The sequence below is a fragment of the Magnolia sinica genome, chromosome 13, assembly GCF_029962835.1.
Source record: "Magnolia sinica isolate HGM2019 chromosome 13, MsV1, whole genome shotgun sequence".
NCBI lineage: Eukaryota > Viridiplantae > Streptophyta > Magnoliopsida > Magnoliales > Magnoliaceae > Magnolia > Magnolia sinica.
This window is the reverse complement of record NC_080585.1, coordinates 7464894-7477183: the sequence shown is the minus strand read 5'-3', so window position 1 is coordinate 7477183 and position 12290 is coordinate 7464894. Positions and strand designations below refer to the sequence as shown.

At 39.7% G+C, this 12290-nt stretch overlaps 1 protein-coding gene across 1 annotated transcript; it reads right to left on the bottom strand.

The window, feature by feature from the left end:
• Positions 1–8693: 8693 nt before the first annotated feature.
• LOC131222628 (protein neprosin-like) lies at positions 8694–11973 on the bottom strand. Its single transcript, XM_058217773.1, has 7 exons — positions 11543–11973; positions 10889–10975; positions 10547–10798; positions 10251–10415; positions 9978–10031; positions 9586–9732; positions 8694–9420 (listed from the first exon to the last, which is right to left on the bottom strand). The coding sequence occupies exons 1-7, from the start codon at positions 11696–11698 to the stop codon at positions 9043–9045; spliced, it is 1239 nt and encodes a 412-aa protein (XP_058073756.1). The 5' UTR covers positions 11699–11973; the 3' UTR covers positions 8694–9042.
• Positions 11974–12290: the final 317 nt, after the last annotated feature.

Sequence of the window (12290 nt, the reverse complement as noted above, 5' to 3'; positions counted from 1 at the left end):
TATATATATATATATATATATATATATATATATATATATATATATATATATATATATATATATATAAGCTCAAGAGGGACGTGTACCTCATTTCAACACTTTGTCTTGGTATCGGTCCCTAGTGGGGGTGGCTAACATGGAGTGCGTGTACTGACATTCTTGTGGAATAACAAGCTAACCCAAAAAATTAAAAAATTAAAAAAAAATAAATAAATAAATAAAGCTCGAGAGGGATGGGAGGCTTCACCAATTGAGAATACCTGTTATAAGAATGTCTGAATAACTTCAGCCGGTTGTTTTGTATCTTTAAATATTTTTTTTCTAAATTTCTCATTTTTTTCATCATTCATAGACCTTGTGATATTTGCTTAACTCTCTTTATTTTCTTTCTTCCTTCCTTTATATAGCTATCCAGATCGATAGTAGAATCACATAGTATATAATAAGAAAGACCTACATTCCTTCATTCAAAACTGAATGATCTTTCTTACAATTTAATAGATGTCATGGATTAGAAATGGAGAGATAAATTCAAGACTAAAAAATCAAGACCATGAAAAGCAATGTGGCTAAATTAAAATAAAATAAAACAACATGGCCATGCATTCTTCCTGTAAGTATAAACTATGGAATACAGACACGTGTACAAGAAAGATTCGTACTTATCTAAATCATGCATTGATCGTGTTCTCATATCAATGGACTCGGCATAGGAAAGTTTTTGAGGTGGTTACGTGATTTAACTTTGGTATTTTTAAGCAGTTTGTTTTTGACGGAACTCTAACATTTAGCATTTAATACTCACTTGGGTGCATATCTCTAACACTTTTCCTTCAGTTCATTTACATCATATGTGGCATAGCTGACACATGATACCTTCTGGGTCATGCGTAACTAGGTTTAGATAATATTCTCGATAGACGAGTAAAATTGTATCTATCATTTATCACATAGTGCTAACATGTGTCAGCATCTCATTTAATTAATGTAAAAGTACCAAAAATCAGGTGTAAACATGCGTCCCCCAGGAAGATACTCTGCATTTACGGTGAGATGTAAGATGAGCACCACATTCACGGTTTGGATTGCTAATATAGATAACGGATGAGCCCTACACATTTAGATCGAATCGGATGTGACCAACCCCCATTCCCTGTGGCACTACTGCGTGGTTGCTGTTTCCACGCATCTATTCGAGATGGACCACACGTGCCAGGATGAACATCCAATCAATCCATTAAATGGGCCCACCAAGCGATGTTCTGGCCAAATATCAGGACAGTTCGCCACTGATCAGTTGGCCACAGTGTACGGAACAAGTGAACAGGTAGAAAACTCTGTATTAGCCTTTCCTTTGTTGGATACAATCTGGCCACCCGATGAGGGGAGAGACCCTGAAAACCCATTGGCCATCCCAGCTCGTCGAATGCCCTACGCGTAGGTTTAGCCTTCCCTTACTCATGTATGGCTTTTTCTGAGGCCCAATATAGGTTTTGTCTCAGGTAGGCCAAGATCTTGTAGGGCCGAGGATTTGATCTGCCTAGACGCTTTTTCATTTGATTTAGAAATAAAATCTGGGCCTGGGCTCAATTTATCCGAAATTACCTAGTCTCACGTTTTAGATACCTCATGAGCTTGGACCAGGTCCATGGACTACAGCCGACCCTGACCTGGACCAGGTCCGCATGATTGTGCACATTCATCCATATGTGCCATGTGTACCATGGTCAATTTTCAAGCCTCTACACATGCCACGTGTAAATATGTGTAAATGTTACACGTGTTACATGTGCCACGATGTATATTGAAGCTCCTCACACGTGCCACATGTGTCATACCACCTGTATTCTTTCAGAAAGTGAACAAAATAGCTGATCCAAAATAACATAAGCCTACATGAATTTATATGTAGGAGACAAAGGTAACAGATAAAAGTAATGGCGTGATAAGTGGCCCACATATCTACGTGGCATATGTGGATTTTCGGTTCTGCCAAGTGTGACAAATGGTTCCGTGGTCCAGATGGTTGGACAGTTGAGTACTACTCTGGATGCAGAATTCCTCCAAAAATCTCCAACGTTGAAACATTCTAACAACCAATGGAGGACGTTCTTCAGTTGAATGTGGATTCCAGCATCATTTAATCATATCTTTGATTGATCTGAACCGTCTAATCAATAACTGATCCTTTTCTCAGTATATGAGATAAATTAAGGGTCAGGATCACCAAATGTCGTGATTTTTGGAACATGGTCACTCACAAATAGAAATACCTAATGAACAGTTATCTTGTCCACGTAAACCCCCCAGTCTGCCAAATTGACATGGAGGCAACGAATGCCGACGCGGCGCGGATTTTCTGCTAAAGCGTTCGTAGGAGGTTCCTGTGCTGCGATTCTAGGTGGGGCCACCGTGATGTTTGTGAGAAATCCACCCCGTCCATACGATTTGAGAGCTCATTTTAGGAAATGATTCAAACAATCAGCCGGATCCAAGATCCAAGTGGGCCACACGAGAGGGAAAACTGCATAAAGAAATGCCTACCGTTGAAACCTTCTTGGGCTCCACCTTGATGTTTATATGCCGTCCAAACCGTTTAAAATGTGATTCCCACTGGGATGAACTGAAAACACACAAAAATTGGCCTGATACAAAACTTTCGTGGCCATATGAATGTTTCAACGGTGGTCATTCAATCCCCACTGTTTCCTCTCATGGGACACACTTAAGTTCATTTTTTGTTGCATTCACTAACATCATCTCACAAAGTGGATGGATGGTGTGGATTTCTCACAAACATCACGGCGGGCCCCACCTAACTTCCCACCGCAGGAACTTCCCGAGAAAGGTTTTGGCAGGAAATCCGCATCCCAAAAATGCGGTCATCCTGAGGCCATAGATCCACTAGTTTCGTGATCGTAACAGTCACCTCCGCATAATTGGAAGATATGATTGTCTATCCAGATTATTCAAAGGATCATTGTTTGAATGGACCCAATCTAACCAATTCGTAGCATGGCCCATAAATTTTATCCCACTTCAAGCAGGGACGGTTGAGATCACACGGTTATAACCCTGGTAAAATAATACCGTCAAAAATGTGGGCCCTCCTGAAGATGGAGCCCACAATCGACTGATTACAACCGTTATTTAAAGCACATGGCTTACCTCGTGGTCCAGGAACAGATTGTGATCGTATGTTAGGTTTTTTTTAGCTTTTCTCCTGTCTCTCTCTTGCCGCCTTGATACCACAACATTTCAAAGTGCCTGTAGCTCAACTGCCGTGCACATGGCATGTCTTGGACATGGACGTGGACCTGCCCAAATGGCAGCACTCATTGTGGATTGAATATAAACCGAAAATCATACCGCCATCAATGGATCCTAACCATCCAATGTGTGGCTATCAAATGGACCATTGAATAAAAAACAATAATCTTGAATCAAAACACACAGTATTAAGACAAGGAACTTTGAAGTCTGAGGAAATTAACTGAAGGGTTGGAGATTTGGAATACATGTGGCTAATGTCCAAACACCACGAGCACATGACAGTAATAAACTAGTAGTACTAATAATAATTATTATCTATGTGGTGCGATCACATGGCATCAGTATCAATCCCCAGGGCCCATGTTACGTGTGCATCATATCCACCCATCTCCGTTAGCTTTGCCCTTTGCATCAGGCCGTGGAACTGAAAATTCAGCCCTAGACTCAGGTGGGCCACACCACATGGAATAGTTAGGAGGGATGTTAATGCCCAACTAATAAAACCTTCTAGAATGTTCGTGGGGCCTACTTTTTGTTCACGTGCCATCCAATCTTCTCATTGGGAAAGGGCATGAAAAGCCAAGGCATTCCATAACTCAAGGTGGGTCTATCATGTGAATTTAGAGATAGTAGGCATGATTTGACTTTGATCCGATCTATACCATCCGTGTAATATATATTTGTAACTATGTAGTCTCATCACACAGCGCACACGGATGCAATGTGAAAGTACATGAGATGGGTTTTTAAGCAACTGAAAAGGAAGCGAAGGAATTTAAGGCGAAGATGTGTCAAGATCCTCTCTCCATTAAAAGAGACCTACTTTCCACAGCTACTTGAATGATGCATTAATAGAATCCAACACAACAGTAAGCCTTTCTGAAGACCTGACCATTCATGGCTCAAAATCACATTAATATGTGCTCATGAAATGGACCGTTAAAAAAAATGACAGTGATCTAAATTGATTTTACATTGTGTATTTCATGAATCTCCATATAACAAGCAAGATTCACGGCTATGTTTTGCTTCTGCATCCAGCCCAATTGATGAGTGGACCGTTCCAATTTCTAGGCACAGAACACAGTTAGTTGGGCCCACTAATGGGATGATCAATGATATATACTCGAAGATGTAATCCATTCAACTCTTATCACTTGATCAAGTTTTTGGGAACAACAATAGAGAATGGGCCACCTTAAAAGATTAAGTTTTACTACTTTCTCTTTTCAAGTACTGTTTCAAGCCCCAATCTAGACCCATTTAGATCTGCGAGCTTTGTTCAAAATTTCAAGCCTGCTGGTGAGATCATCCGCTACAAGTGATGAGCCAGGGCCTGACTTTCATACCCTAAAGTTGAAGATAACTTCCTGTATCCCACTCATGTTGGCGTACTTTCGTTTTGAAACTGCATAGGCCTTACCTGAGGAATCGGGATATGTGGATGTAATCACCATTCCACAACTAGGTAGCTCGAAGCTTGTCTGAGTCAACTCAATTCAAGAAGATTTTCTATTTAAGTTATTAGAAAACTTGCTCATGAGTAGAACTCAGTCCATTGAGTTGGCTGTCCACCTCCATTAAGTGACGGTTGAGGGTGGAGATTGTAACGTTGTGCACGAGGGCTAAGCCGCCATGCGTGCGTGTGTGTGTGTTTTTTTTTTTTCTTTTGTCATTTTATATACTCATTTCCATCAAAGTATTCTTATTCTAAATATCCATAATTCAAATTATTAAACATCTAAGTGGAGTCAAGTAAAAACTCGTTTGAATATTTAAGTCAACCCAACCTGAGTAGATATCGGGTCAAAAAGTTGAGTTTTTTGTTTTTAACCATCTTCGTAACATCACGAGATCATCTATACTGCCCACCGTGATGTATGGGTTTATTGATGCCATCCATCCAGTTTTCCATATCATTTTAGGGTAGAAGCCTCACAACCAAGCAAATCTAAAGCTCAAGTCGACCACACCACAGGAAGCCGTGGTGATAATAACACATTCTGTTGAAACTATCCTAAGGGCCAACGTGATGGTTATTTGCCATCCAACCTGTTCATGAGGTCATGTAGTCCTAACGTTACATTGTTCTAGATGAAGAAAACACAAATATTGATCTAAAGCTCTGCGACTTTCAAGAAGTTTTTATGGCGGGCATTCAATTCTCATTGGATGGTCCCCTTGAACCTAGGATCTGCCTCGATTTTAAATGCATACCCTAAAATGATCTGGCAAAATGAATGGACAGCATGGATAAAACCCATACATCCCAGTTTTTAACTATAACGTATGTATGCATAATCAAGCATTGGTTGAATTGTTTAAGTGGCAAATCCAAACTACATTGGCCAATTGCAGGTTTGGGTTGAAGTACATGTATAAAAGGTGTGCCATTACTGTGCATATCTGCATCAATACTACAACATAGTATTTAAGCAAGTGTACTCGTCCACACATGTACCTTAAATCTTCTAAAGATTCTGACCAGGGCAGGGAATTTATACAGAACTTTTGAGTTTATGTGCATTGAACTGCAGCTTAATTGGGTTTCTGTGTATAAAGTATGATGCACTTAGATGAACTCTTACAAGTTGTGGTCCACTTTCAAGGCAACGGGTTAGATCAGTCAACCAACATGACCCACTAATTTTGAGGCAGATAATGAACTAGCTAGATGGGTAGGGGGTCAGGTTCAGGTTAGAAATGTAGCCCATCTCTGGTTGAACCCTAACCTACCCGACTTGCCAATGTAAGTTATCAACGGGTCGGGCCAGATAACTTGAGCCAACCCCATCCGATCAAGGATTGGAAACAAAATAAGTATAAATGATTTACTTATATATGCATGAATCTATTATTTGAGCTGGGCTGAGCATAGACTTACCCTTATATTCCATTTTTTTTAATTTGATTTGGGTCATTGCGGATTGGGTTAGTTGTGTTGGGATTGGGATTGATGGAGTCCGGTTGTGTCAGTTTTGGACCGTAGGGAATGGGTTCGTGGCTCAGTTCAACCTACTGCACCATTTCACAGGGCCCAACATCCTATATGTTGTTTGTAGAAAGAGCTTATTCTACAAATCTCAGCCTTGGTTTGTGTATGGAATCCAGCACATCCAAAAGGGACCCTTCAGAAATAAAGGTCAATCCAACCATATAATTGACCATTAATATGAATTTTTGGAAGTTTTTTAGCGGATGTCTATCGTTTCTATGGTGTGGTCCACCTAACTATTGTATAGACCTGACTTTTGGGCATCTATTATCAATGTGTGATGCGTTGGATAACATAAACAACATGGTGGACCCCACACGGACAGCTGAATAACATTATACGTAGGTAAATTAATTTGCATGGCTGTTAATAGGCTTTAACAGGCACGTTAATAACCTTACACGCACGTGAATAAGAGTCCTAGAAAAAGCTTCATTTTCAAACGTTTTAGGGGGATCCGGACGCAAACGGCTAAGATAGAAAAACACATAACGACATTTGAGCGGCTGACAAGAGCTCGTGAGTGTGAACGAAAAAGGTCTGTATGTCTGCAGGGGTGCCAAACGGCCCGTGCTGTTCCTCATGGTCGCCAGTAGTCACAGCATCACGTACATGCAAGCTGTGCAGTACATATGCCACGAGCTCAACTCGATCCAAGCCGTCCAAATTAAAAAATTTGCAAAGAAAGGATGGTCATCTACTCTATTTGGTGACCATCAAATGGACGGTTGAAAAGAGTAGTCATGGTTCAAATTCAGTGAGACGGTCCCCAGCATCTGATTCATATCAATTCATTAGATGTTTAAATGCTGTAGTCGCTGATCAGTGGGGCCCAACAAATGAATGGTCTTGATCATTAAACTGTGGGGGCCATTTATCGGCCGGATGGAGAATATTTAACTTGGGTTATAGAGAAGGGGAAAAAGAGAGTATCAATTCCGACAGTTCATGTCATCGATAGTTCAATCCGTGCAACAGTCGAAATAGGTATTGAGTCCTGAGAGGCTATGAAATAATGAGATGAATCTACCAAAGATCTAAAGCTATGCATGTGACCCACTAAACGCTCTAAAAAAGGAGGCAGGTGGAAATTTACTCCCAAGAGATGTAATACTCTGGCAGAGCGTGATAGATGATACTCAGGCATTTAGAAATTGCATAAAGTGGCATACAAATAATTCAAATTAGACTGTCTAAATTATGGCGCTGAGTTTAGATATACCATGAACCAAAAATCATGCTTATTTCCTTATCTGGTTATCATATATGTGGACATTTATTGGACAGTTAATGGTCTTATTTCAAACAAACAAGTGTCCACTAATCAGAGGTCCGCTTGATTCAACAATTTTGGTTTTGAGATTTTGACTCAGACAGTGGTTTCATAAATAGTCAGTTTAGCTTGAGTTAAATGTTCACCATGTGTACAATATCTGAGACCCTGTATATCAAGCATCGAACCCAGCCGGAGTACCAAATAACAACCCAAATAAATAACTTACTTACAAAAAGAGTTGGCAGATTCAGCGTAATGCCATCCACTCACATTTCCACTCTTGCAATCATCTTTTCTGTCTTTACTAGAGTGCCCACTTTGTGCTTATACAGTATGCTGTTTGGGTCTTCAATCCAATTGAATTGCAATTATTCAGGAAATTATTTGATGTTTGACTGCGTATAATGCTCCATACATTATGGGCACTTGGAGATAAGCAGACTAAATTGTGGAAATCACTATTGTCAGTCAGTCCCAAATTCGGATTGGTCATTGGATATTTTCAATTTCAACCATCCAATAAATGTCCACAAATCAAATAGTCAACTAATCAATTTTTTTTGTTGATGATACATGTAAACTTAGTCCAATTATTTGGACAGTTTAGTTTAAATTATCTTTACACCACGTATGCAATTTCAAAGTGACTTACAAGTGCCCATGTATCATCCATCAAATCCTGCCAGAGTATCAAAGTTTTTCTCATCATTCAAGGGTCCATTTGGATGGGGAATTCAGGCTCATCTCTGTATTTTATTTTATTTTTTTAATCCAAAAGAATCAGGTGTTTGGTCTATCAAAATATCCTCCTTGAGAGCAAGCAAACATTGAAAAGGCACCCATTTCCAATCTGCTGCCTTTCATCAAGGCTCAAAACAAAATGAATGGCCTATCCTATCCATGGAGGCTCAAAACAAAATGAATGCCCACCCAAGCAAACAGGTCCTAAATGAATTTGGAGCTAGCCCAACTTCCCCTCACTTTGGAAGACTTACCTCCAAATTACAATCACTAAATGCGGTCAATTTCTGTACAAGAATCCTAATAAATTGATATGCAACTGAACTGAGCATCCAAACACGCAAAAACTTATATAGCCAGTAGCAAAATCCAAGCCTTATATAGCCAATAACAAAATCCAAGCCCATATGCTCAAAACACCCAACACCAAAATTCCACCCATCCATTAATAACTGAACAAATCAACCCAAGAAGGGAGAAGACAAACAAATTACATATATAGAAGACAAGAGCCTGTTTCTCTTGGCTAGAGAAACTTGACTTCTCTCCAACCTCTTATGTAGAGAGTAGAAAGTAAAATGAAAATAAAAAAAGGAAAAAAAGAAAGAAAAATGAGTAGTCAAAACCTCTAAAAAGGAGAAAAGGGGTACATGCACATGTTACTACAGGGAGTGAAGAAAGGGGGGCAAAAATAACCCTTAGGATTACATGGAATGGTACAGAGATAGTGAGAAAAGAGAGGGGAATTAGGATATTCCTAAGGGCATTTGGAATTTTTACCAGGCCCACCAAAATAAAAGAAGCTACCCCAATCACCATTATTACCATTTTGCACATCATAGCAGTTGGATTGCTCAGTGAAAGTGCCAACCCCTTTAGGGGCCTTTAGATTATTGGACCCATCAACTATCTGAATATTCCTGAAGTAGCTGGCCTTGCCAAAACCTTCCTCAGGAAAATGCCCACTTCCCATTTGAGTGGATGTGTGCTCCCCATCTGGTTCTGAATTCACCACCTCGCCTCCCCATTCAATCATGCTAGCACTGTCTGCCAAGTATGAGAAGAGGAAAGAAGGCCAATAACCCAACACATAGTCATTCCCAAATTGCATCCACCAGTGCCCTTCTTTTGGGTCCTGCCCCAAGAAAAAAAAAAAAAAAAATTCAATTTGGAAAAAAATGATAATGAGATTACATCAGGAGAAGCAAAATAATACAGAGATAGGAACAGGTGTCAGAGATTCTCTTCTCTCTCTATTATTCTTTTTTTAAAAAAATTATCTGGGTACTTTTGTTTTTACCTTCCAGACAAGTATACTGATATCATATTGGGAACCATGATAGCCTGAGACTGGGAAGATGCTGGCCCCCATTGCTATTTCACTGTTTACTTGAATGAAACCGGAGCATAGGAGGTTGTAGCAGCCTGTGGCTTGATAAGCATCACTCTGTCATTTTTCATTTAAAAAATAAATAAAAAAGATTTTTAAAAAGAGAGAGAGAGAGAGAGAGAGAGAGAGAGAGAGAGACACCAAAAATCCAAGTTACTTGAGACCCAAGTTCTCATAGAAACTGATAAAATACAAATAACCCATGTCATTTGAGAGAGCTCGTCACTTGTAAAGGAAACGAGAATCACAATAAAGGGCAATAAAAGATTATTATTTTTTAAATGAAAGAAGCATAAACTTACAGTCCAATAAGTGAAGAGCCTTGTGTTGTTATCTCCATAGAGATCTGGGCTGACCTGTTTTTGCATTGTTAACAAATTAGGAAATGGGGGGGATGGGGCGGGAGAGGAAATCAAATACTATATCAAATGGTTTTTTTTTTTTTTCGGTTTTTTTTTGTTTCATAGTATTGGACCGACAATGATATAATTCAAAAATTATAATAAATGGGTTTCTTTTTCTTTTCTTTTCTTTTCTCTTTTTTTTTTTTCCTGGTACTGCACTAACAAGGATACCTGCCAACCAGCTTCAATGCTATTGAGATCTTCACCAAAAGAACCCCCCAAAATCCACAGCTGGGACAAGCTGAACTCATTGGGCTGCTGAATCCTTGGTTGCCAGACATTTATTGTAGCCTTTGCTCCATAGTATTTATCTCCTTCTACATATGCAATTGCATGCTACTCTCCCCAAAAAAGAAAATTTTAAAATAACAGAATAACAATTAGGACAGCCAAAGTAAAGAAAAGGAAAAGGCAAGAAAAGGAAGGATATTTTAGTATTGATTTTGAATTTCGAAATTTTCTAATACCTGATGGCCACTCTCATTAATCAGGTCAGGGTCTGCAGACCTAGGTTGAGGGAAGCTTCTGTGCTTCTTCCTTCCGTATCTTTTCACAGAGCTTGCTCTTAGAATATCATCTCTCTTTGTTCTTCTGATGGGAATGGTGCCTTCAGGACATCTTCCATTCAAATGCCACAGCTGTGTTATGGCTTTGGATTCCTTTGAAGATGCTGTCTTGCTTTCATCAAACAGCCCTTCTGGATGGAAAGTAGGCCTCAGCTGTATTTTTTTAAAAAAAAAAAAAAACAACAAACATCAAAAACTATGAAAAAAAAAAACCCCAGAAAGTCGAGATATTGGGAACCAGACCTGAACTGTGTGGTTTTTGAGGAATGGATGATCAAAGGCAGGTTGATGGGAAGCATGGACGCAGTCGATTATATCCCCATCTGGGCTCTGTTTTTTTTCCCAACCAGAGAGAGAAAAGTCAGAGCCCATCTCATTGAGAAGAATAACCAAAAAAAAAAAAAAAAACAACGACAACAACAACTTATAAAAACAGAAACCCAACAAAACTATCCAAGAAAAATAGAAGAAATCGTCTTTAAAAGCAATCAAGAGGGAAAAAAAAAAAAAGAACCAATTCATGGGAGAGATGACAAAAAAAAAACGTTCTTTTCAAAAAAATAATAACAACAACAAAGGAGAAGCAGAAATAGAACTCCACTGAAAAGCAGAGATGAGAGAGAGAAGGAGAAAACCCCCATCTTCCAAAAGAAGAAGAGAATCCCTGGAAATGGAGAAACACCCACATCTCCATACCATGGATCTTTGAAACAAAATTGAGAAGAACAAAACCCGCTTTTCAAAGCCAAAAAAAAAAAAAACATTTTTTGTTAAAAATCAAACTCAAGAGAAAAAAAAAAAAAAAAAAAACTCATTCACCCAAAAATCCAAACTCTCTTACAAAGCCGACAGGAAAAAAAAAAAAACAGAGAGAAATAAACAAATAAAAGAAGCGACCTTTATGCTCTTCACAGCTGGTTTATTCAACCTCTTCAAGTGCTTCTGAACCTCCAGCCTCTGCCGCGATACAGGCATCCCCCCCGCGCACGTTAACATGACCAAGACCAGAGCCACCATCACCGCCCTCCTGCTACCGCTGTCCTGCGCGGCCATTCCGAACGATCAGAGAATCCAACCAGCAGCCTAACGACCCTTTGGGATTAAAAATCCAGGCAGAAGCTGCTCTAAGTGATGGAGGAGAGCGTTCTTAACGACGAGACGCTCTTTAACGCTGACGCTGCTATCCTACGCTAACCCCTTTCACTTCACCCCTCAATGATTTGAAAGGAAGAAGGTCGTTGCAGTGGTGGTGGCAGAACTTGAAATTCCACAAAACTCCAATCTAACTGCCGTGTGTATTTGACGGGACTTTTCTCCCTCTTCTCTATCCGTCCTTTTTTTTTTTTTTTTTTTTCCTGTTTTACCCTCGAAGGAGGTAAAAAGGGCGGAGGAAAAGAGCAGTGGGAAATGTGTCGCCTGTCGGTCGACCTTTCGCCAGTTCCGCTTCTGTCGTTTGGGCTGATAGAGGGTGTGGTGTACGTACGTTAGCAGCGTCTTTTTCCACGAACCAAACCTTCTTTCTAGCTTTCTTATTCTCTGTAAAAAAGAGGATTATTGCCTTTCTAAACACCCCTCTGGTCTGGATTACGGGGTGTTTTCGAGTGGTATAGATACGACCGTAAGCTTTACGCGGAAACAGGCATAT